Below are 24,843 nucleotides of genomic sequence, written 5' to 3' on the forward strand. Positions count from 1 at the left end.
TCATCTTTCTCACTTTTTTAAGTGAGAAAGAAATTTCATCCAGATTGTTTCATCAGTTGCATATGGTAGCACTTCTGCATTTTATGTGTATTTGAACGGAAAGTTGGATTTGGCTTCAAGGCAAGACTGCCATTCCAAAAAAATATATTTTTTTCTTTTTCTGCAGCATTTTTGGAAGAAACAATATTGGGATTAAGATAAAATAGCTTGGAAAAAATGTGGTTGATCCCTCTTATATAGGAATCGGTATAGAACACGAAAGTGAAACGTGTCTTCACAGAAGTAGTGTAATGTTTATTGCACATTGATATATAATGTCTATTGGTGTTTTGTGGCTAAAGCGCCCTTAGGCGTTGATGCACCCACGCTGACGCCTGGTGGCACGTCTCCTCCATCACGACTACCAACGTCGATGACCATGAGCAACCGTCGTGCATATGGAAGCTGCACTACGCTGCACACGCTAGCACAACGCGAAAGACGAAGCACGTAACTGACACACTAATACAACGTGCAAGACAAAGCACGTAACTGAATCGTCACCGAGTCAAATCAGCGCGTCGTAATTGCAGCCTCCGCGATCAACTTCAGAAACATTTTCAGAGCTAATTGCGGAGGCCACGCTCCGCTGTGCTGAGTACGGTGAACGCCACCTAGGTGGCGTTGGTAGTGCTTCTTGATGCCAGCGTCCCTTCGAATGCTGGCATCGAGGCGTCGTAGTGCTGAGACCACCGAAGCGTTCACTGTCGGTGCGCGTTAGTGTCATAATGCAGTACTTCTCTTTTCTGCTCGTAGGCGGCGGCACCGCCCCGAGCAAGAGCGCGGGTACACGGAGGAGTGTTAGATATATAAGGCGCGTCTGTGTAGCTCTCTGCAAATGCGTTTGTGGCGCAATGGGTTAAACGCTCGGCGATCTATCGTCGCGGACCGAGAGGTCGTGGGTTCGATTTCCAAATTTTGCATGCTTGTGGAACTTTTTCTTCTGGTTTCTTTCTTTGTATTATGTTCGTGTACATTGTAAGCTGACGTATTTCCGTGACGGAAATACGTCAGTGAAGTCTTGGTGGACCCCGGCATAAAACACTTTCGTGTTAAAATGGTTTATTGTACTGTTAGGCAAAACGCTTCTTGTGTATGCTTCATTCTATACACACTGCAGCTAAAACTGTAAGCTTGAATGAATTAGGCTTGTCCAAAACGTGGAAGAGATTTAAGTTTCTCTGCATGTTTACTTGGATATAATCTTCACTGGTCAGTGCTTTTCTTTTTCTTCAAACACTGTGCTCTAGTATAAATAAGAAAAGAACAGACCCAGCAGCACAGAAAACAGTGAATGTTGGCCCAACACAGAATTGTGTTGGGCTTTCATTTGGCCATGCTTACTATTCGGTCAGCATTGAACTGCATTTGCTGCTGCTTGGGAGTGAATTGGTTTATATTGGCAGTGTGTTGTTTCAAAACCCTGTTTGCTTTGCTTTGGTGGTAGGGGGTTGCGTATTTATTATATTGAAAATGAAATCTCGCCATCCCTTTGTGAATTGCAAGTTCTAACCATGCTGTTGACCATCCCGTAATGACGCAGATTTTCAGGTCGTTTTGCCTATTTCTGTGTTTTACGTAATAGGAGTACACACATGTTGGTAGGTCGTACCCCGCGTCTGGCCGCTGCTGTACCCATATAAGTTCATACAATAATAATTATTGTATGAAACTCTATGGCTGCACCATACTGCACTGCATGCGAGAGGGCTCGACCGCATCACGCGCCTTGCCCATCTGGACGCCCCGAATAGCAGCCCATCATCTTTTTTTCGGGAATTAATGGGATTAGAAATAAAGTGTTTTTTAAATGATGCATTTTTGTCATCGTCGGCGGTTGTTTTTTAAGTGCCTTATGCTTCAAAGTGCTTTGCTTCAAAGCTGGTTAGGCCTAACGGCACCCTGGCACTGATCCGACAGCGGTGAGCGACATGGCCAACACGAAAACTCCCCACCGGCGGTGCGTTGCGCGGTACCCCGTTGCGAAAAGCTTGCTGTATTTCTTTAAGAAAAAGTGCATTTTCTCAAAATCCGCAAGCGGGCGAAAATAGTTCCGTGCAGTGCACTGCCACGCACACTGACACCATCTGGACAGTATTTTTCCAAAAATGTGTTCATTGTAGCCGATAGTACGTTCTAGCCAGGTCCGTTAAAAGCGGAATTTGTCGCATTGATATTATGCCAGACGAAACCAAGTGAAAGAATGGTATGTTAATTGCATCCAAAAATATGTTGCATGCGGATTCATTGTAATAGGCATGCATTCGTAAAGATATCACAGGCACAAAATCCTTCATTGGGGAAGGGGGAACCTATTGATAAAGCTTCAAATGGCCCACTGAGCGAAAACGCCGGCGGCGTCTGTAGCAGTGAAATGGCACCTAAATTCCCACTGGCTGCGACGCCACGTCACGAGTGCCCTCCTGCTGCTGGCTCGGGCCTCGACGGAACAAAGCGGGCGAAAGGTCACCCCCTGCACCGTAGTAGCGCACCAGGCGTTGCGTGAGGGGAGAGGGCATTGCCGCGACGCCAAATCACCCTCGTTCTTGGAAGCCTGCCTCGGTGAGGCCAAATCAAAACGCACCAAGCATCTCAACGCACTAGCTAGCCCACGAGTTCATAACTCGAACGACCGCTCAGCAGTGTTCAATTGGACTTTAATGCTTTTGCATTCACAACTCAAAAGAAGTGCTTAGATGTCCTTGGATATTTTAAATTTTGGCCTCAGCTCATACATTGTTAGATACGTGCACACTTCATTAACGATTAGCGAGTACCTTTAGACACAGCCAACTTGGAACAGCAGACACTGATATTGTTTTTAGATCACAGCGATTTTTCAGCGACATGGCTGCTGTAAATTTTAGCTGCTTCGGGAACTTACAAGAATAAACTCGCTTGAAGCAAGTACCTGTCCAGTATATGGCATTTTGCACTGTTGTGCAAGTACCGTCAGTATACATTTTACACACATTTTTGCAATCTCGCACATTTCAACAGCTTTAAAACGTTTTCGTAAACAAAATTAAGTTTTTCACAGAACTTCATGCAACACTTGTAAAATCATAGAATGAGCCAAATTGGTGAACCTTACAAAAAAATTTGGAAGAGTTGGCAGATATAACCCTTGGTCATCTTGAATAAAAGCTGTCCCACACTACATTACTTTTAAGCCACTCCATTCCAGATTTTGCAACTTTTTTTCAAGCCTTCGAGCAAGTTTAAAGCTAGTTGCAGCAAAAGGGCTATCATCTTGAACACTCGTGAAGTGGCACCATAGCGGCATATCATTCGACACTCTTGACACTGCATTTCATTAATGCTTTCATGAGCACCACACACTTGTTCCTAGGACGGTACAAAGGACAAGGAAAAAGCTTGAGACAATCGCTTGGCTCCCTTTATTGTTGCAATGTAAATATACAACAAAAACATAACTGGGCAGGAAAGAGTGGAGAAGATAGAAATTATAAAAAAATGACACAGCTTTCCTTTGGCAAAATGCTCCACGCTAAAATCTTGTATACATATGTGTATATATATATATGTGTATATATATTTTTATATATTGTATAGATATATAGGGCTCTGAATAGGTTTTTTTCGATAGTGTACAGAAAGATTTATGGCAAAAAGTTGTAAACAAACTGCTAGCAGCTGTACCGGCTGGCAAGTATGGTGCTGGGAAAGGAGTGAGAAATATTTAATCGGAGAAACTGGCTTCATCAGTGTGACTGCAAGGTGTCACACGCTGCAGGTGTGTCTGCACCTGTATCATGCTAGGGTCACCAGGTGGTTGAGAACTTTACAGTATCCTGGTTGCTACGCAAATGAAGCTTCATGCAGGAAGCTTGAATTTCATGCCACCAGATGTTGCTTTAAGGATTTTCTCTTCCAGAGCCTTCAGTATAGTGAGAGTACTGCCAGTGGGAGGGGGCAAAAGGCATACAGTGCTGAACATGACATTGCAAGTATGAGAACGGTTACAGTTATTTAATAAGTCGTTCCAGTCATAGAGTATGCGCAAATGCACCACCGAACCCTTGCACCTGTCGCAATCTGTGCACAAGTTAAGAGCTGTGATACATTGATTATTATTATTATTGGCTGAAAGGCAGTGCAACGGTGCAAATTGCAGGCTGGAATTTGTTTGCCTTGGCTGAGAACAGACCTAAACAGCGCTCTTTGCAGCAGTGTCTCCAATGATCTACTGGTTCCTTGCTTCTTTGTCAAAGTTTTTGTTGGCTTCTACAGCCAAGCCGAAATTCCTAACACGGCCATCTCACTGTTGCTAAGAAGCTCGATAGATGCAGTTTTTTTTTCCAGCTTTTTGATTTAACTGTGCAGTCGAACCTCAATATAACAAACACGGATATAGCAGAGCGAGTCAAATTTTTCTCAACAATCTTGGCACTAGACGAACATGTGCTTACAATGAATATAGAATATAAAGAAGGTTGTGTCCGATGAGACTTCGTTAGAACGAGGTTCGACTGTGTTGAAAAGATTGAGGCTGCTCCTCATAGTGGAGCATATACCAATGGCTGCGTACTATCCACATACAGAAGGCTCTGTTCTTGTGTGCCTTTTTCTCTTCTAGGAACATTTCCTGGCCTCCTGCTTATAGTGGAGCATATACCAATGGTTGCGTACTATCCACATACAGAAGGCTCTGTTCTTGTGTGCCTTTTTCTCTTCTAGCAACATTTGCTGGCTTCCTGCTTACAGTTGTGCTAGTCGGCGAGTCTCCAAATAGATATTTTGCTCTTTGTGACGCACAGACAGTGCTGCTGTGTGGGGGAGTTGCATAAAAAAATGTACAGCCACGCGAGAAAGATGACACGACTGCTGCATAATAATTACAGTGGAAATACGTCCACAAATGGCACACCTTTGTACACAATGTCACATGAGGCAGGAACCTACTGCAAATGAAGTGCTAGCGAGGGAGGTAACAGAGTACTGCAGACAGGCTTGGAAAACCCAGGATATGCTTATATGTGGTCAGAGCCCTTAGAACAACCAAACTTGAAAAGTTGGTAGGTGCATCAGAACTGAAAGCTGACCAAGGGATTCTGGTTTGCCCTTTAATGAGCACAAGGGACCAAAAAAAAAAAAAAAGTTTGGAGAGAGGAGCGGAGACAAGAAACAATAGGAAATAATTTAGCAATACTTTCTACCAGTTTATAGACACTGTTAGAACACTGATAGTGACTTCAATATTATTGATTGGTTGACATTCCCAAGTACTCTGACCTGTTTGCAGCGCTCTTGTGCCCTCAAACAGCTGAAGCTGTTCAAAGCTACTCTGTTGCCACTTTTGTAACAGCAGAAGCATATGTATATATATGTTCATGTTGTAAGCAATGAACATGTTAAAAAACAAGTAGGTAAACAAAGGTCGGCACAACATCGAAAAGCACACATTGTAAAGCTTCGACTAAAAAGAGGCGAAGGTTGGATTCTGAAAAAAGATTTTAAAAAATGCACACTTCGAGAAATGGTCAAGACATGGTCAAACATTAGAGCTCGCACTTGGTACCGTACAACACATGGCAGGCTGAAGAACACACACACAAAGTGAGTCAAGAAATCGTTCCAATGTGTACAAACCTCAAGAGGCTGTAAGCACCATTTCAACCTTTTTTTTCTCACAGGCTGAACGCGGGCTTACTAGTACGTACAGTGTGGTACACTGTTAAGTGGAACATGCAAGCAGATGTGTCGCACTCTGGAGGCACTGCGGCTGCCAGCAGAATCAGTGTCAGCACACTAAGCAGGCGATGCCCCCAGAAAACCAGGTAAACCAGCCAGAATTTGTTTGCTGTACAGATAAGACATTTCCAAACTATTGTCAGTGACAAGTCAAGAATGCAGGAGAGTTTGTCCCAGGAAACCGTGATGCACCTGTTGTCTATCTCTCTGCACTTTAAGAAATAGTTCCCTGACACGAAGGGGAGGAGCCCTAGCTGTTGAGCAACAATGAGTACATCATGGTCACGCAGCACATGCCCAAACAGCCAAAATGTACAAGTACAGGAACGGAGAAGACAGTCCACCGCACACATGGGTTGTTTGAAAAAGGGGATTAGGAGAAACACTGGCCTTGTAGACAAAGTACCTCCTCTCCAACACCCCTTACCCTTGTTTGTGCACTACTGGCATGTATCTGGACAGGCCGCAAACGGTGCCAGAGTACTTGAGGGAAAAGCAAGAAGACCGAGACGATTCTTTGCTTGCCTCTCGTGTTCTCGGCACCGTTTGCTGCCATAATGAACCAACTATCCCAGCAATATGTTTTGATGTAACAGAAAAGGCTAAATGGACTGATTGATTGCTTCACAGAGCAGTCACTTATGCCTGATGGATGTAAAGGATCTCCCAGCAGGGTGAGGAGCTTCTTGGTAAAGAAGCGTCTGAGGAAAGTGAAGCAGAGGACAAGGATACAAAGGAGAAGGCATCTATAGACGATGTGATTCGCTGGTGCATGTGTACATGTTCCCTTTGAGGGACACCTGCCGCTGTTTTTTTGACCCATCACCGACTATATTTGTAGCGGTGAATTTGCTCACACAATGCTCTTACACGTTTGCCTTAACAGTGGACCAAACTGTAGACGTCAATGGTTCAGCTGTATGCTAGTTTGCTCACCACAAGGCTCAGGCAATACTGAGAAGAGTCCTGCCATCACGCCAACAATACCCTACAGTGTGCGTTTTTTTCCCACATACGAGTAAACAGTACAAATACAGTCAGTAAATATGATAATTATGACATTAAAGCTGTTGCAAAGTGCAGTGTATTACACAGACTTGACACCGTCTTAGGGATCGGTACGTGTCAGGTGTAACTTTGGGCTGTAACGCAAGTAGCTGCAAAAAAGGTGAATTAGAAGGTTGTCCCAAGTCGACGAACCATCTGCATAGAGGAGTGCTTAGTACAGATCAGCAAGTCGTGCATGCACACATTGCATATGAGAGGTTGGACTTGAATATTAGTGGCTGCAGTTGCATACCATGAAAAAGTATTGAAGAAAGGACACAGGGACGTGCATATAATACATAAACAGTTGGCTACAGTTAATTGTACGCACTGACTTGGTGGTTGGACAACTTGGCATTGCCTGCAACACGGCAGTTCCCGAGCACCACTATCAAAGCGAATGCAGGTACGTTGCCGAGCCAAACACAATGTTGCTAAAGAGAGGATGTCCTGGACATCACTGCACACTGCACAAGTGGTAATGCGACGGTACATTCAGTGCTAAAGGAACTTTGGGACAAGGCTCATACACACAAGCATGACTGCATAGAAGACATGTTAGCTGCAATCGATGGAAAGCTGTTTATAGCTTCAGTGCGATGTTTGCTTTTATTGCATGCGAAGCAAATCACCACACATGGAAAAACAAAGAAAACAAGGCTATTGCTGACATCATTATAGGAGATCAACAAAACAAATGGTTTCAATGACGTTGGTCCTGGGAAAAAAAAAAAAAATGAACAGATGCAAGATGAATGTAACAACAATGTGCTTAGTGGCAATCATATGAAGTCCTTGAAACTGATGACAAAACTGTCCTTACTAGGCATGTCCTTGTCAAGGTTGTTGAGTCCTTAACATCAATGGTGTGGATAACTTTGATATTGGAAAAAGAGAAGATCTTGAGACGTTGCTTCAGCTGCGCAAGATGACAGGATGCACAACATCTTCACTCATAAATTGACTGCTGTGCCATACTTCATGACATCACAGGAAACATTTTGGAAACAGTAAGGATAACTATTCACCTCAAGCCATGTGAACAGCAAAATCAGATTCTGATGCTTGAGAATTCATCATAATAGAAGCTCACTTCACATGTCATTTATATACACCAATGTGTATTAACTGAAAGCTCTCAATGCTGACCAATGCCATTACATGAAGAGTGCTGCATGGAATGAATAATTAATGATTGCAAATTGAAAATAACGAGATTATGCAAAACCATTCATATGGCACTCAACATTAGCATGGCTCTTGTGACACACCCCTGGAAACAAAAACAACAAGAAGTGAATGGATTGACAACATGTGCATCATGCACACGGCTACAGTTTTCAGAACAGTTTTCAACAATCCATACCATTAAATTACTGCTATCATTACAAAAAAAGAGAGAGAGAGAGAGCAAAGAGAAAGTCCGGGATGTGTATGACTTGATGCTGCTATAGCCAGCTCGAAAACAGCGTGGAACAAAGCAAACATTCTAAAACATGGTCATAAAGAAGGAAACAAACAACCAAAGTAAAAAAAAAACAAAAAAACAAAACAAAAGAAAACAAAAAGAACAACAAACTGTGTGCTTTGGTGGCTTCAGTAAAACCGTGTTCCCGACTGACTAGTGTATTGGTGACGCTGAACACTCTGCCCTGCAAATGTACCATTCACTTGGCGAGACACCGACACAACCGGCTGCCCCGTCACGAGTGACCCGGAATGTGAAGCCCGAGGGATCACATTCGTCTGGACGTAAAACTTGTCGTCACTGTAGCTGCTACTCGATGACGATGCGGCTCCCTTGCTGCTTCCGTGTTCCAGATGCTTTTGGAAAGCCTGCTGTGAGATGTGCGTGTAACCTTGCCCCTGTGATGACGAGGACGAGGTGGGCGTTACAACTCCGTGCTGTTTCAACGTGAGTTCTGTTGCTGTTGAGGAGTGGGTAGTGAACTGCGGTGCATATGTGGCTGTATTGTAGATAGGTGACGCGGCCGTGTCGCTGCCCGCAAGGATGTGGTGAGCCGCATAGTAGACTGGAGTTTGCTGCGCTCCAGAGGTCACGACTGTCTGATATGGGACAAGCTTGGAACCATATGCAGTGACCTGCGCCTTGTATGTAAACTGGGGAGCCTGGTAACCGGCCTGGGAGTGTGATGAAAGGGGTGGCGAAGGTGAGTGAGGCCGCTTCAGCGAGCTTGGATGGGTCCTGATGGTACTGCCAGATTGTGGGCTTGTCATCTTGTACAGGACGGGCGTGCGGCCTAGGCTCTGGATGTAGAGGGGCTGGGCTTGGCCTGCTCCTCCCACGATGCCAAGAGCCTGGTGGTTAGCGTAGGCCTGACTGGCCGCAGCAGCCTGGGCTGCGGCCATTTCGCTGGCCTCTTTGTCTAGCGCTCGACGCCGAGTGTCGTCTTCGTGGAGTACTTTCTTGAGTTGCATGAAAAGCTGATGCTTCTCGTCCTTCAGCTCTTTGAGCTTCTTCTCTGACTGCGTGACCTGTAGCACCCACGCGAAAAATGAAAATCAGAATGTTCCTTCGTTTTCAATTTTGCACTAGCTTAGCTTAGTGCTTAGCTTACCTAGAGCTATAACCTTAACGCAGTCACTGATTCGACAACTGTAATTTATAGTGTGCAATTAAGATTTGCCAGAAATTGGTCACGGAGCAGAGCTCGTGAACTTGCTTGCAGTAGGAGTACGCAAGCACAGATATAACAAAAACGTAACAAACTCGCAACACATCCAGGGGAATTCATTACGTCACTTGCGGTTATTCCCAAATATTCCATACACTTGCAACAACTCAAATGAAACATTTGGGCAAACAGAAAACTCGGGGACATGTGCAGAAAAGCGGAAACACAATACGATGATATGCGCACTACCCATATACTTGAAAAGGGTCCTCATTTAACCACATGCGATGTCCATAAAGCATCGCACGATTCCTGAGCGCTATATCTTGCGAACACGAACCGAAGCGCGACAGTACAGGGTATCGCCGTTACAGTATCGCGATGTTATTGGTACGGAATACGCAAGATGCGAAAGGATAGAGAAGAGGGGAGGTATATAACGGACCTGATAACGTGTGGCACAGCATTATTTTCTAAGCTAACACTGGGGACTGTACACTAGTCTGTTTTTTGAAAGCTTACCTGGTCTTTTATTTCCTCCAAAGTCATGGCATCTTGTTTGCGCTTCAGTTCTTGTTCTCGACGCAGCCGCTCGATTGCTTCGTCAGCTTCTTGCTCTTGTTTTTTCCTTTCCCGTTCGCGCATGATGTGGCTCTTCAAGGCCGCCCACATCTGCAGGCTCATCTTTGGTCGTTCGATTAGCGCCGGCATCTTTACGCGGTTGTTTTGCTGTTCCCTTAGTGCATATAACTTAATCTAAACGCTAAAAACGGAGCGTCTACAAGCAGAACGGAGAGAACTCCCGTTCTGCATCACCATTACAGGGCAGCCATGTTGTAAACAAGATGTAAACGTAAACAACTTTTTCTTTGCCGTTCTTCAAAGAGCGTTGTTCAGCCTTTCACTGCGACAAAAGCTATAAGAGCTAACTTACTATTAATAGTTACAGAGCAAATTTATTGTAATGTAATAGAGAATACTTTTGGCGACATAATGCATAAATTTTCTATTTTGCATAGATAGTGATGATGATAATGAACATTATTTATGATTGTTTCGGTTGGCTTGGTGCACGTGCTTTCGGGTTGGCACTTCAACGAAGGGTTGACGTACGCGTTATTTAAAAGCTTTTCGGCGTTCGGCAGGCAAATTTTTTTTTGTAAATGGCCGTTTGCAGCGCTGACGTCTCTGTGGCGCGCACTGCCGGTCGCCTTGTTTTAGTGTAAACACAAGCATGCGTCCGGATAGACGTGGTGCGTGGTAAGGAGTGCAACCTGTGATCCCGTCCTTGTTTACGGACAGAGCCGTCGGAGAGACCCCGTATACGGCTTTCAACTGCTCCCGGTCGCGTCCTTCCGGGATGGAGCTCGAAGATTTCGCACTCATCTCCATCGGCTGTTGCGGTGACAACGCCGACGGGGCGATCAGTCTTTTAGAAAAGCTCGCAAGCTGTTGGCGAAGCTCGATCTATGCCCCTGTCAGCGGCGGCGATTCGGCCAATTCAGCGACCTGCAGCTGGCCTCACGATTCCGTGACTCGCACGACCAGGCTGGTTCTCCAAGACGCCTGCCTTCGCCACGAAGACAGATTGTTGGACGCCCAACAACCTTACGCTTCTAGCCTGCGCCTGCTCGTACGGGCCGTAACACCTGCCATCTCCGCTCTCCTCTGTGACCCCCAGTCTAACTTAAGCCCTCAGCGTCAGGCGTTTTCGACGAGCCTCTCTGACATCGTGCCGCACCTTCTAGAATGCGCTAGCAGGCTTGGAGAGGACGAACTGAAGGCGGCGTGCGACGGTGTCGCCAGCTCAGCCGAAACCTTCCTTTCTGCTTCTCTGAGCGACAGTCTCGACCCGTCGTTGCCGCTTGTAAACCTATGCTTCGAATGCTGTCAAGCGTTGGTTCGAATCGGCAACAAATGCGGACGTCTCGAAAACTTGTCGCAGCTAATGCTGGACGCTCTAAAAGTGGGCAAACCTGCAATAATGTCTCGCGTAATTGCGAGGTACGTGCCCGAACTCGCAACTTTCCAAAAAGCCGAGTTGCGGTCGTTTGTCAGGAGGGCCCTGGAAATTGTGCGCTCGTTTTTCGGTGCGGACGACAACGGATATCTATTGGAGAAGAACCACGGCGGATTCTCGATATTGTGCGGGCTTGCCCAGTACCTGCGACACACTGTTTTTCTGAAGCCAAGTGAGAGCGCCACAGTCTGTGACGACTTGTTCTGGCAGATTGTGCAGCACGGCTTGGTACACTCCGACTCACTGGCACGAAAGAGGTCTATGTACGTCATGAAGCACGTTTTAGACGCATGCTGCGATGAGAAATTGGTCCTCTCTTGTCTTGTATTCACCTGGAATCCAGACGAAGCAGCTGAGCTAAAGGGTGTTTGGCAAGAACTCTTTCTGGTTTTGGAAGTGCTTGAAGAAAAACAGGTTTGTATGGCTTCACTTCAAGTGAGGCACAGCAAGAGTCTGTGTCTCAAGTCTCGGGTTTCGTATACCTTTTACTAAGGTAAATCTGTGTGCTTCAGCTATTGTGTATTGCAGCAGTGGCTTTGACAAGACTTGCAAAATCTTGCTAAATACAGTTTAAATCTGTGGTGTTTCTACGCACCTGTATCGACTATATACACTCGCTGAGAAGGAGCTAGTTGAAAGCAGTGTAGCTGCTCATTAGCCCCACAGAAATGCCATATACAATATTTGCGGCATGAATAATCAGTGTTGCAGAGCGTGTTTTGGGAAACTGCAATGCATCTTGACGTCGCATTCTATGCTCAACTGTTCCAGCTCGGGGGAAATGTGAATGTGAGAGAAAGTTTATTGTCGAGAAGAGCAGAGAAGTCAAAAACTATCATGCTCAAGACATAAGCACACACGTTGCAGGCATGCAGTGCACTTACATGGGGATTATAAACAAGGATAGAAACATTTGAATGACAGCTTTGGATCTAGGTGGGGGATGTTATGAAGACTGTGGGAGTATGCACTTAGGTGGAATATTAGTTTAAGCTGTATGAATAAATCGCATCCCTGAAACAGAAAAAAAAAAAAAAAAATTACTGGGAAAGGAGATTTGGTAAGCTAGAAAAGACGCCAAAACTTGGTGTCAACACCCATCAAACTCGCCATGATGTCGTCGTGGATTTCAACAGCATCTGCTCTAGTTCAGTATTGTGAAAGAACCAAAGGACTTGGCCTAGCTAGCTTCAAGAACTATTGCTATGCCAAGATGGCCCGAATATGAGAAAAGATGTTACATCACACTTTATCAGGTACACCGACATGCCAGCGCTGAGGTTTTGGTGCGAAATTCAAGAAATGCAAGCTTCCTGTGAATTTTTTTCCACTAATGATAATTATTTTCCACCGCATGAATGGAGGTTACGTTTTGGTAGAATACCACTATAAATGAATTTAATGGTTCTCTTTAGTGTCGCCTTAAAGGGACACTAAAGTAAAATACTAAATCATTTAGGCTAATCAAGCATTCTTTCGGAACTTCTGTATTTTTTCATATATTGTGGGAATAGGTTGTTTACTAAAAGACGAAATGAGGGCCAAACGTGCATTTTATGCATGTATGCCAACTTGACATCATTGATTTAAATGTATTTTCTCCTATTTGGGCCGTTGTGGTACTGTGAAATTAACTTCTCGAAACTTGCCAAGTTCAGTCTTTGGATACAACGTTAATCATTAAATACTGTTAAATGTTAATTTGTTAAATACAAATGCACCTGGTAAATACAGTGTTTATCGATTAAAAAAAATAACTTGGCCCGAGCATGGGGCGTCACAATTCATGACGTCATGGCAGGTTGGTGCGGGAACTTCAAGGCATCGTTTCCACTTGTCTTCCGTTATTGCAGCTTTTCTGATATTTTAGAAAAGTAATTTATTAAAACAGCTCTTGTTACGTTTCTCTTAGTGTACTTATACGGCACTAACTGAACACTTGTACTTCCTTGGTTGTCCCCTGTTTGAAGTTCAAGCTTTGCCCTTGCATCTTCATACACTTGTGATGGTTTTAGTGTTATGAACTACCAGCAAGCCCATATTGTAACTCTGGTTGTTAGGTCGGGTTATTGCTGCAGATTCCATATATGCTCATCTTGCTTCTGGTAAACATGCAAAGTAATTATAGTGAAACTTTTACAGCTTTAATGCATTGTATTGTCAACATTCTGAACCTACGATATTAAAACATTCATCACAATGGTGAAAAGACAGAAAAAAAAAATCAAGATTTTAAATTTCCTACTTATAAGTCATGACGAGTGTGAGCAATGCTTTTTTTCTTGAGTGCTGCTAGCACATGCTAATTTTTTTAGATTCCGTATCGAGACAGTAATTATATGGAATTATTTAAATTTTAAATGGTCATTCTGTCATTAGTTTCCAAGAAAAGGCACATTGAAATCTGAAACTACATCTAAAATTTGATACAATGTTACAGAATATAATAGAGATGTAGGAGCGAAAAACTACTGCAAATTTAGTGAAAGGGCATCCCCATTCAGCACACAAATTTTCTGATTAGCATATGCAGTAGTAGCCTTTAATACAAAACGCAGAAAACCAAGGTGACCAAATTACCTGACCATTCCCTCCCTTAATGGGTATGGATCTACTTTATCTGGAGTGCCAAGTGGGGGCGAGGGGGGGGGTGATGACAAACTTGTGTGCATTGGTGGATGACTAGTCATGCGTTCTCACATGCAACATGCCAGTGAGCGCAATGTAGGAAGTGCTGTAAATGGGATTGGTGAAGAATAGGAGTGTTGCCCCATGTTTCAGCCCCATGTTGTGAAGCCAATGCTGGCAAAGTTTGCGTCTTTCTTGGAGCGCATGGAGGGCTCCCCGAAAGTCCATGCCTCCTGGTTACTCCTGGTGTTCCACCGGATGCTGACGCACGAAAGCCGGACTGTGGCCAAGTGGGCAATCTCGAAGTTTACAAGCTCGCTGGCTTTGGTGAAGCTCATGTTCGACAACAACATGGAAAAGGTGTGAAGGCTTCCAAATTTTAGCGTACAAAGCACAATGCAAGTACTTTGCGTCGCCATCCTCACTCTTTGTTTTTTGCAGTTTGTCCTGGGTCCTCTCGTACGCTCTTTGAATGACTGTGCCATCTTTGCTAGGTGCGTATATCATGAAGTGCTTATACTTGATCATCCACAACTTTGTCAAATCAATTTTTTCACCTCATAAAGCAGCAGATGTAAATAGGGGATTTCACTGTGGTATCCTGTGCGCAGTAAGAAGCTTACAAGCTTGCACTAATCTAAAGATTGACATTTTTCACTCGAGTGTTCTGCGGACTTGCTGTCAGAATGTAGCAGTATGCAGATTTTTCTCTGAATCTGATTACAAAATGAAAAATCATGTTACTTTTCTTTAGTGCACTTGACCGATCTTTGAATAAATTTGTTCATTTTATGGCAATAATGTTTTGGAGTATTGGTGTAATAGGCAACTGCTGTGTGACAGACATTGGTGAATTATACCTGTGCAAATTTATTTGTCAAAGATTTACTGTCTCATTTTCTTTTCTCTCTCTTTTTTTTTTCTTCAAGGGAAGATACCGATCCTCTCGGTTCTCCGGCTCGTCTGTCAGAAAGCCTCAAAGCTTTCTTTAAACACTGCCACGACGTGTTGTCAACCACTGACAAATTCGGTACGTAGTCTGACAGCATGAACTGCTTATAAACCTTTTAAAGTGACTCTTCGGGCTTTTCATGTTGACTCTCCATTTACCTCTAAATACAGCGTAATCTTCCTTTAACTGATGTTAACTGATTGATGATTTCAATGATTAACTTATCCAAGCAGACACTTTAAAATGTGGTTGCCACCAATCTTTAGCTTTTGTGACCTTGCTGGCTTACGAAGCCACAAATTACCGTAAAAAGGTAACCTAAAAGCTCATATTGCATAATTTGATGGGTGCTGTTTCGTGCGCATTTTTGTTTTCACTTTTACCATTCCACACTGACACATGAGCCAGTACTTATGCAATAAACTTGAGTGCTTTGTTGCACCTTGTCTTGGCCGTTTCACTGTTCTGTCCTGCGTGCTAAACTTGTGTGTCTTACTTGCAAAGAACTGACCTGTGCTGTATTCCAGAAGTGTACAGAGAGAGAGAGGGGGGGAAGGAACAGAGGATGGAAACGATTGCCTGAATCACTCTAGTTCTTTCTATAAAATAGCATATAGATCTATAAACAGTCTCTCGCTAAGAATCCAGACGTTCAGGGGTGAACTTACTGTAAAACCAAAAATTGGATACAGTACTGCTTCTCTAAAAAACTACCAGTTTAGTTTACCTTACTTATATCTCTATAGCAGGTCCTTCAAGATCGACGGGAGCCATGAGAAGAAAAAGGGAAATGCAGTTTCGTAAAGACTGAATTGTGTAATAATTTTGGAGGAGCCACTAGATTAAAGTCTTTACTTGTATTACTGATAAAAGATAATGAAATAAAAGTGGAAGGACACGCAGCACACCACTGGCGGGATTCTAACCCACAACGGTGCATACGATTTGTTGACAAAAAATGGCATGATCCACGAGGGACACAAGAGATTCTTCGTCAGTCATGGAGTACCAACTCACCCAGCATTTTATACTTCTGAGACGTGATGCATCCACTGCTCTACTGATTGAGCTGTGGCAGTGGCTATTATACCTTTTACTTCCTTCCTCCCGTTTCTTCTTGGGTAGAATTACTGCACAGCTTAGTTCAAGAAAAAATGAAAAAGTTTATGTCCTTTGCGTTCTTCCTGACTTTGTTGTTTGGTGGTTTTTAAACGGTTGTTACTAGTCAAAAGGATTGCTATGCTTACAGCCCTGCCATTTCTGTAGTGTCTGTTGCCATTGCTGGCATGCAGTTGGCACAGGCTCACGCAGTCATCTTCTTTTAACGCGATGCAGGAGGTTTCCTCGAAAAGCTGTTTGCAGCCCTGTCGAAGCAATCCTGGAATGGGGTTTCACTCATGTACATCAGCTATGCCCTTCTCGGCCTCAAGAAGCAGCCAGTGCTAGGCGACTCCGCACTTGTCAGTGTTGGGTATGTCACTCCTTGTGTTTCAATAACTCACGCACTTAGTTGTCAGGTTCTAGTAACTCATGTTGACTTTCCAGGGCAGTGATTGTTGACATACAGCGGTTTCAAGAGCCGGTGTTACGGGCAGCTGCTCAGTGCTATCTATTGGTTGTCTGCCTTCGGCTGCTTGATCCGGTAAGTGCAGTAAACACCGTACAAGTTTAAACATAAATTTTGGCTACACTTATTGATAGATGCCTTGTCCTGATGCATCCTGCCGATTTTTTTTGATGAAGTCACTTTTGGCAGGACTAGCTGGCCAGTCAGTGTTGTGGGACGGAGCTTGCCCGCAAAATAGGCAAAAGTATCCGCATGCACAGAAAGCTTGCGTCTTAGTGATTTTCTTCGGGTAGGCTGCTGCTACAAACACTAATGCTGCCCCTGCTCACCCTTAACACACCTCAGTCTTTGTTTCTTTCTTCCGATTTTCCAAATTTCTTAGTGTGTCATTTTTGCTTCCTGATGCATGCACGTAGGTTATACATAATGCGTTGGAAATGAAATGTTAACTATGCCCATGCACATTTGCCTTCAGCATAGGACAGTAAAGCAATAAGCATGAGCATTAAATGCAGATAAGAACAATGGGTGTTGCACTAGCACCTGCCAACTCGCCAAAATTTTCTGCAAAGTTTACTAATTTTGGCTGGTTGTACGAAGGTATTACGAAAAACAAATTCAGTTCGCGAGAAAGCTTTAAAGGTGTGGAAAGATGGGGCGGCACAATGAAATATTACAGAAGATGCATATAAAAAGAAGAAATTGTGAATGTACCTGCGTCGCCCTCTTGTACTAGTGCATGATGTCATATATACCAGAGTATTTGTTTCGAGCAAGCGTATTCAAGAAGTTCCTGAAGCAGGTGATATTGGCAGCAGCAAAGTCGCTGAAAAAAATCACTGTGATATGAAACCACTGAGTTGCTTGTCAGTCTGCTCCTCTGTGTTTGCTGCTACTTCTGTGCTGCGTAAAAAAAAAATCATCATCAATACCTCACAAAAGTGTGTTCTCAGGGCAAAGTTTTAAAATGTGAGCTATTTACCCACCCACCCCTTCGTAGAGAAGGGGGAGGGGGGGGGGGGGAGGGGTTTACTAATTTTGCCGTTCATGGGTTGGCAGGTACGTACTGTGTTTGTGATAACAACCTAGCCGACAACACGAGCAAAAGCATGAGTTCTTTTACTCTTGTCTATTATGCAAGCATCCTCAATCATGAGGTGCTGACCATAATTCCGGTCAGCTCTTGTGTGATATTATTAAGCAGTTGGCTCGGTGTACTTGTTCTGTTCACATATAAACCATGTGGTTATTGGTTCGTTTCAGACGAAAGTGGCCTACCGTCAGCTCTCAGCATTCCTGGGTCTCTTTGAGAGAGAAGAGGTCATAATGAGAGGCTCGGCTCAGTGGAAGGTGACTGTGTCGGCGCTGCGAGAGCTCCTGCTGACCGAGGACTCTGCAGAACAGGGTCTCCGGCCAGCGGATGTGACCAGCTTTCTGGCGCACTCAGTTAAGGACCTTATCGAAGCCAGTTGTAAGTGGCACAGCTTGAACGGTGCTCCAGCGAGGAGGCTTGCATGCCAAGTTTTCCTGACTGGCCAGCTCTCGTCACCAGAGCTTTCGTCTTTGGCGGGCTGCACTCTTCGAATGGGTGGTGGACGTGGCTTTGGGGTAAATGTGCTGCATGTTGTCAGAGGGTTTTTCTTTTATTTTCTTTTTGCTATAGGTTCATATCTTTGATGTGAACCTGCTACCTTTGATATCTTTGTAACGGATGCTGTGGATGACTGTAGGTTGCAATGGACATCTCTTATAACTACAGTTAAATCTTTATATAACAAACACAGATATAATGAATATTTGGATATAACAAAGTTTAAGATATGGTTGCTGTGCTTTATTTCATTCAGCATTCTGCTGCTGTAACGGAACCATAAATGCAAGAGCCGAGACAATATTGGTTACAGCAAAGTGGATATTTGCTCACTCGTAGCTAAAAATTTATATTTTAGCTGAAAAAAAAAAGTTGAATACTCAGCACGAGCAGCTTGAAGCTGCGAATCCGTGATGTGCCTGTAATGTTGTGGCCGGCGGCTTGGCTTGGTTAGGCAACAGCCACTGTGTGTTGCTCCCGTGTGACCACACCAATTACACAGTTGTGTGCTAATGACAGTGCATAGTGCATATTTGTAACTTAGCATGAGTTAGATTCAGCGTATCAGAATAGCAAACTGCTGACGGGCCATTGAAATTGAAAGGAGATCCTTTGCTGGCCAGTTGTAGCCGTCGCTCTTGTATTTCTCTTGCATAGACCCAATCGGAATTTTTTTCACTAATGTCAACTTGTATGCTTATAATGAAGATCAAATAGAATGAAAGTATTTTTATGCCGGATGTGATTTTGTTATATCGAAGTTCAACTGTATATATTAGAAAGTATATTAGCCTGTCTGTTTTACAGAATACCGGGACACCGGAGAGATTGAGGGGCTGTGAGCATTGCTAGTGTCGCCATCTTTTGACGCTGGCGTGAACTAGAGCATGTAGAATTATACTTCGATAACTCTGTTCTACCGATTTGGTAGTACAAAGGCAGTGGTGGTATTAATCATTAGGGTGTAATGGATTTCTTTTTGCTTGTCCCCTCTTTTGTTAAAAAAGTAAGGTGAACAATAGTGCACAGGCGCGGATCCAGGGGGGATGTCCGGATGTCCTGACCCCCCCCTCAGATTTCTGCATCGCCCCCTCGCTGACAGGGGAATGGCCCTGTCGCAAAAAAAATATGGCCACCAGCATTCTTCAAAAGTATTTTTCGCGAGTACCAGTGGTATCAGCCATGTAGACGTAAAGCTAGCTCGCTCACAAGCTTAGTTGTATTCCATATGAGTGTGGTGTCGCGAAGTTGCCGTAGTTATTTTTTCTCATGAACACCTTGGACCTCCTGGCGCCTGCCGTGCCTTACTCGTCCCCTCGGTGGCGTCGAATGAACGAGGGGACGTCCCTTTTGCCAAGCGCGCCAATATCCGCTCGAGCGCCTTCGCGCCTGATTACCTTAGTTTCCCCTTGGGGTGCCAATGGTTGCCTCATTGGCTGTCATTGGTTCCGCAACCAACCTGCTTAATGAAAGAGATCTCTCGCTGAAGTGTCCACATATAAATAATAACAACTAACAGCTAAACTAAGAACTATGCACAGGCAACTTTTTTTTAACTGTAGCACTCATTGTGATCACAGTTACACGTTAACAATATTCAGTACGAGCACAGTACCGTTCGTATGCTACAAGTTTTTCATTGTAACTTTGCAGTTTTATTGTCGTACATTAAGCATAGGAAGCTCAAACACGCCGGATCCGTTTATCTGAGTAGGCGTTCTCGCGGAGCGGGGCGAAGCCTCGAGCCGCGGCTGCGAAGTGGGGGAGCGTGACGTCAGCGGCCAACGCCAGCGCGCGGGCCTAGGATGGCGTCGTGTGGTTAGAGAAACGGGAGCAGATGCGCGCCTTGTGTAAAAGGATGACGTCGCGTCAAAGCATTGGGGTTTCAGGTTTCAAAGCATTGGGGTTTAGGGACAGTGAAGGCAAAATAGACTTTAAGCGGGTAGAAATAACCAAACACAGGTTATCTGATTGGTGGATAAAATCAAGGCAGGGGTGAAACTTCACCCACCACAAAGTACAACATATGTTAATAGTCATGGCTAGGTGGCGTATGCCACCGCCCGGTTTAAAGGGTTCAGCCTCATCCATCCATCCATCCACCCATCCATGGAGGGGAGTAAGAGCTTCGAGTCGAGGGCTGTTTGAGAATACGGGAGTTAGTCCTCCAAAGCAAACGAAGGTGTCTCAGACGAACACAAAGAATCTTCTTTTAAGGAAATCAAGGTGTCCCTACAGAACTCCAAAGACGGACCCGTGCCTACGCATTTATAACTAACCTGCAAAAGATCATCCCAAATTTTATTTTAAGAAACAATACAGGCTAGATATACCGGGTGTTCAAAATTAAGCTTTATGGCTTTCTTAAAGTTATGCACTGGGAGGCACATGCAGACCACCTGCGCAAATAAGTTATGTGGCCAGGCGGACACAAAGTGAGATGATAATTATCGCTGTCAGCAGCCCAATTAACCAAAATTGAATAATGAACTTTTTATTGACTGCAGTAAGTGTGTATGCTTGTATTCAAAAGTTAGAGGCAGTCGTGTTTGTACACAGTTTCACTTGGAAGAATTCTTCTAGCGTGTCAGTGCTCCGAGATATCCAACTCCAAATTTTATTTGTCGTTCGCATGATTACGCATGCAAGAGAGTGAGGATCGCCGCAAAGCTCCTCCCTGATGTGACGCGGCTGTTGCGTGCAGCGTTTAGTCTGACAACAGGGCGGAGGCATTGGCAAAGATAATAACTGTCCACCTTCCCCTCACGGCTGGCGAAATGAAAAAAAAAATCTAAGAACCCATAACCGCTGTCGTAACACGCGACCGCGCAGCCTGTAAAGATGGCGGCAGCTGCCATGCCGAGATAATGGCGCGAGCGGCGAAGCCGGAGGGCAGTACGCGTGCGTAATGGTGACTAGACGACCGGGCATGGTCCTTGTCTGGGCTACACAAATAAAGTGACTGCTGATTTCCAAGTATTGTAAGTTTTATTGAAATCAAGAGCAACAACTGCACCATCAACAGCAGAAACCTTTTTAGCTATGCTAACGAATATTTCATACTGCCGCTTTAAGTTTGGTGTTGTCATGCACAAATCTCATGACAACACTTCACCCATCAAGATGTCAATGCCCTAAAGATGTCCAAAAGGCCTCCCTTCCACAGCAACGCAAAGCATAAACCGCTCTCGCGTCGACTCGATTATTCTGCGCAGTACGACAATCGAAATTTGGAGTCGGATATCTCGGATCACGCACACGCTAGAATAATTCTCCCGACTGATACTGTTTAGAAACACGACTGCCTCTAAGTTTTCAATACAAACATACCCACTTACTGCAGTCAACCAAAAATAATTGTTCAATTTTAGTTTATCGGGCTGCTCACAGCGATAATTATCATCTCACTTTGTGCCCCCTTAGTCACATAAGTTATTTGCACAGGTGGCCTTCGCGTGCCTCCCAGTGCCTAATTTTAAGAAAACCATAAAGCTTAGTTTTGAACACCCTGTATTATCAGGCGCAGCCGCCGAGCACATGGCTGTATTGGGTAACGTCCTTTTCCTATAAGCTCGGAGATACCGATACCTGGCTTCGATACAGGTCTTCTTCCTCTTTCTGGGGTTTTACGTGTCAAAACCAGTTCTGATTATGAGGTACGCCGTAGTAGGATTAATTTTGACTATCTGGGGTTCTTTAACCTGCACTACAACGCAAGAACATGGGCGTTTTTGCATTTCGCCTCCATCAAAATGCGGACGCCGCGGCCGGGATTTGATCTCGCGATCGCGTGCTCAACGCCTGAGCTGACTGAGCCACCACGGAGGGCTACAGGTGTTCCTCTAGCCGTATAAAACGCGGGTTTATCGTGAGCAAAAACGGTAAATTTTGGTAAATAAGAAAGGATACTTTCATCATCATCATCACCATTATCATTGACAGAAGCTGACCCCCCCCTCAGAAAAAACCTGGATCCGCCCCTGATAGTGCATTTTAGTGCAAATTTCACTGTGCATACCTCGAAACCCACGGCATCCTTAAAATTTGTTCCAAACTCACTGGCTACAATTCCAAAATTGCAATATGTGCCGTAATGTCCCTTATGCTACAACTAAGATGACTTGAAGGCGAAAGTCAAAGTGCCACTAACTCAGTGACACGACGAGCACTTTTTGCACTTTGTGAAATTTGTTTGACATTTCCTTTATTTTCGTTATTGACATTTTTTTTACACATTTTCCAAAGTCAATTTTGCGAGTCATCCTTATTTCACCAAACTCGGACCGCTACTCAACACTTCTTCTTGCTGAGTCATCGTCACCCTGAACCCATATTTTGCAGTCATTTTTGCAAGTCATCCTTTATTCACCAAACTCGGACTGTGACTCAGCACTTTTTTTTTTTGCTGAGTCATCATCACTCTCAAAACCTCCATTTAGAGTCAGCCTTCCTATGAATCACCAAACTCGAACCATGACTCAGCACATTTTTTTGCTGAGTCACTCTCACTTGGACCCTCAAATCTCACATATATTTTTTTTGCAAGTCACTCCCCCACTCCATAACCCCTTGATTCACTCTTAATTCAGTTGAGCCATAGTCATGGTCATGACTATGACTTCTACCATCATACTTCAGTGTTTCCTTCACTTAGTACCCCTGTCCGACTGAACCCATTTCAGTAGTTTTTGAATGTTAATCTTTTTTCGCTGAGCCATTGTCATTATTGCTGAGTCATGCTCATAACTATGACTTCTACCATCATTCTTTAGTGCTTTCTTCACTTAGTGCCCACATCCGAACTCATTCCAGTGGTTTTTGAGTGTTGTTCTTTTTTCGCTGAGTCAATGTCATTCTTTGCTGAGCCAAGGTCATAATTGAGTCATTGTATTCTACTATCATATCATTAATATAATAGCCATACTTGCACCCATTACCATCATTAATTCTCGATTCTTTGTCACTTTGGGGGTATTTTGATCCATTTTTTTCGCTTTGTCATGCTCATTATCATAATTAATTTAATGACTATCATGATCATTTATCGTTATTTATATTCCTCATGTAATAACCTATTGATTGATATATAATGCTATGGGATTTGTAATGATCTTATTGAGTTATCGATCTTTTGTACATATTTTGTGCGATTTTTGGCTCCACTTCTTCAAGGTCACCTCAAAATAAGACATATAAGGCATTTGCTTTAAGCAAAAAACAAAAACAAAAAAACACCCGATATACCCAGTGGTATCTTTGTACGAGCAAACTGTTTCCAACTGCTCTAAATGTGCACTGGTAAGGGCTCATGGTGGCTTTGGTCCAAGCTTTTGACAAATGTTTCAGAGAAAGTTACAGCTGTTCCTGTTTGCCCAAGAAATTTACATTATTCAATATTCCGTGAAGGCATATTCTACAGTGCAATCAATATGCAACTTAAACAGAAAAATAAGGGTGTTAAATTCTTACAGTGGGCTTCAACTTTTGTTATAGTACAGTTCAACCTCAATATGACAAACACGGATAAAACAATTTCTCGGATATAACATAGTCAATGTTCTCTGTTTCTTGCCAATATCAGCATTCAATGCATATTTGCTTATAAGAAATATTGAATATAATGAAGGTGGTATTTTTTGTGTCTAGCTATTTTCGTAATAATGAGGTTTGACTGGTGCACATTTGCATCCATGTGCCTGCTGCAAGAGCCACTCGTGCAAGCTTAATTGCAGGAACTTCCACATCGACTTTCGCAATGTGTGTCAAATTACAATGAACGCACATTTGCACTTGATGCTGGTTCGCAATACCAGGGGGTCGAACTGTATTTAGCTACTCCTGTCATGACCTGTTAAACATCTATGATTATCCTATCAGTGTGACTATTATGTGCATGTTACAAAATCTTCAATTGAAACGAATAGCCTTACATTGCGGGAGCTTGTACTGTTTCTGTATTCATTTGGAAAACAGAATCTTTTGCTTTGAACTTTCTCGGTAATGATGCTTCAACTTTGGCTAAAGAGTTTGCACATTCTTTCTGTGGGAATTACTTTCCCTTGTGCAAGAGCAGGTTATAATAGTCAAGTGAATGCAACAGAATGAAACATCCTCATATAGCACCACATATCCCTAGTATGAGTAGGCTAGGTAATTGGTGTAGATATTTGTAGTACTGGGTGTGCAAGGTATTTGAGAACACTATTCCTTATGGCCATAGACATCAGCAGGCTCATCATATCTATCTGGGCATGTGGCTTCTTGTCGGTTGACCCCTTATCATTCATACTGCGCAGTTTATTCAAAGATGGAAGCATACAGGTTGACGCAGGAAATGAAATGCCATGCAGTCCTCGTCGCCCTGACCGTACACCACAGCGACTTGGAAATTGCCCCCTTTGTGAACGTAGCGAAGTCTTTTGTTTACAAGGTGCGGACAGCACTGAAGTGTTCTGGCCGTGACATCTGTAGCGAAATGGAAAAAGCACAGTCAGCGGTCAGACGTCCTCAGAACCCACGATTTTCTCCGGCAGCTGCAAGTCATCGTGAGTGACGACCCAGGGAAGTCAATGCGGACCATTGCAAAAGAGCTCCAAGTCGCAGAGTCGACTGTCAGGCTCGCTGTGAATGAGGACTTGAGATACCATT

General features: G+C 43.9%; 2 protein-coding genes across 2 annotated transcripts in view; one reads left to right on the forward strand and one right to left on the reverse strand.

Moving 5' to 3' along the window:
* Positions 1-3,417: 3,417 nt before the first annotated feature.
* On the reverse strand, positions 3,418-10,276 carry LOC119457551 (uncharacterized). Its single transcript, XM_037719159.2, has 2 exons — positions 9,960-10,276; positions 3,418-9,297 (listed from the first exon to the last, which is right to left on the reverse strand). The coding sequence occupies exons 1-2, from the start codon at positions 10,146-10,148 to the stop codon at positions 8,398-8,400; spliced, it is 1,089 nt and encodes a 362-aa protein (XP_037575087.1). The 5' UTR covers positions 10,149-10,276; the 3' UTR covers positions 3,418-8,397.
* A 201-nt stretch (positions 10,277-10,477) lies between these two features.
* LOC119457550 (probable methyltransferase TARBP1) overlaps positions 10,478-24,843 on the forward strand; it is a 50,262-nt gene continuing 35,896 nt past the window's right edge. Inside the window, exons 1-7 of the mRNA XM_037719157.2 lie at positions 10,478-11,871; positions 14,239-14,445; positions 14,527-14,579; positions 15,015-15,115; positions 16,373-16,508; positions 16,583-16,679; positions 17,868-18,075. Coding sequence (XP_037575085.1) covers positions 10,798-11,871; positions 14,239-14,445; positions 14,527-14,579; positions 15,015-15,115; positions 16,373-16,508; positions 16,583-16,679; positions 17,868-18,075 — 1,876 coding nt within the window. The 5' untranslated portion in view covers positions 10,478-10,797. The remainder of the gene's footprint in view (positions 11,872-14,238; positions 14,446-14,526; positions 14,580-15,014; positions 15,116-16,372; positions 16,509-16,582; positions 16,680-17,867; positions 18,076-24,843) is intronic.

This window comes from Dermacentor silvarum, chromosome 7 (genome assembly GCF_013339745.2).
Source record: "Dermacentor silvarum isolate Dsil-2018 chromosome 7, BIME_Dsil_1.4, whole genome shotgun sequence".
Taxonomy (NCBI): domain Eukaryota; kingdom Metazoa; phylum Arthropoda; class Arachnida; order Ixodida; family Ixodidae; genus Dermacentor; species Dermacentor silvarum.

What these genes read in the sequence shown, in the direction of transcription:
- LOC119457551 (XM_037719159.2), bottom strand. Translation starts at nt 10,148, where the DNA reads ATGCCGGCGCTAATCGAACGACCAAAGATGAGCCTGCAGATGTGGGCG. An exon ending in TGGAGGAAATAAAAGACCAG is followed by an intron (nt 9,298 to 9,959) that starts GTAAGCTTTCAA and finishes TGGGTGCTACAG; the next exon opens with GTCACGCAGTCAGAGAAGAA.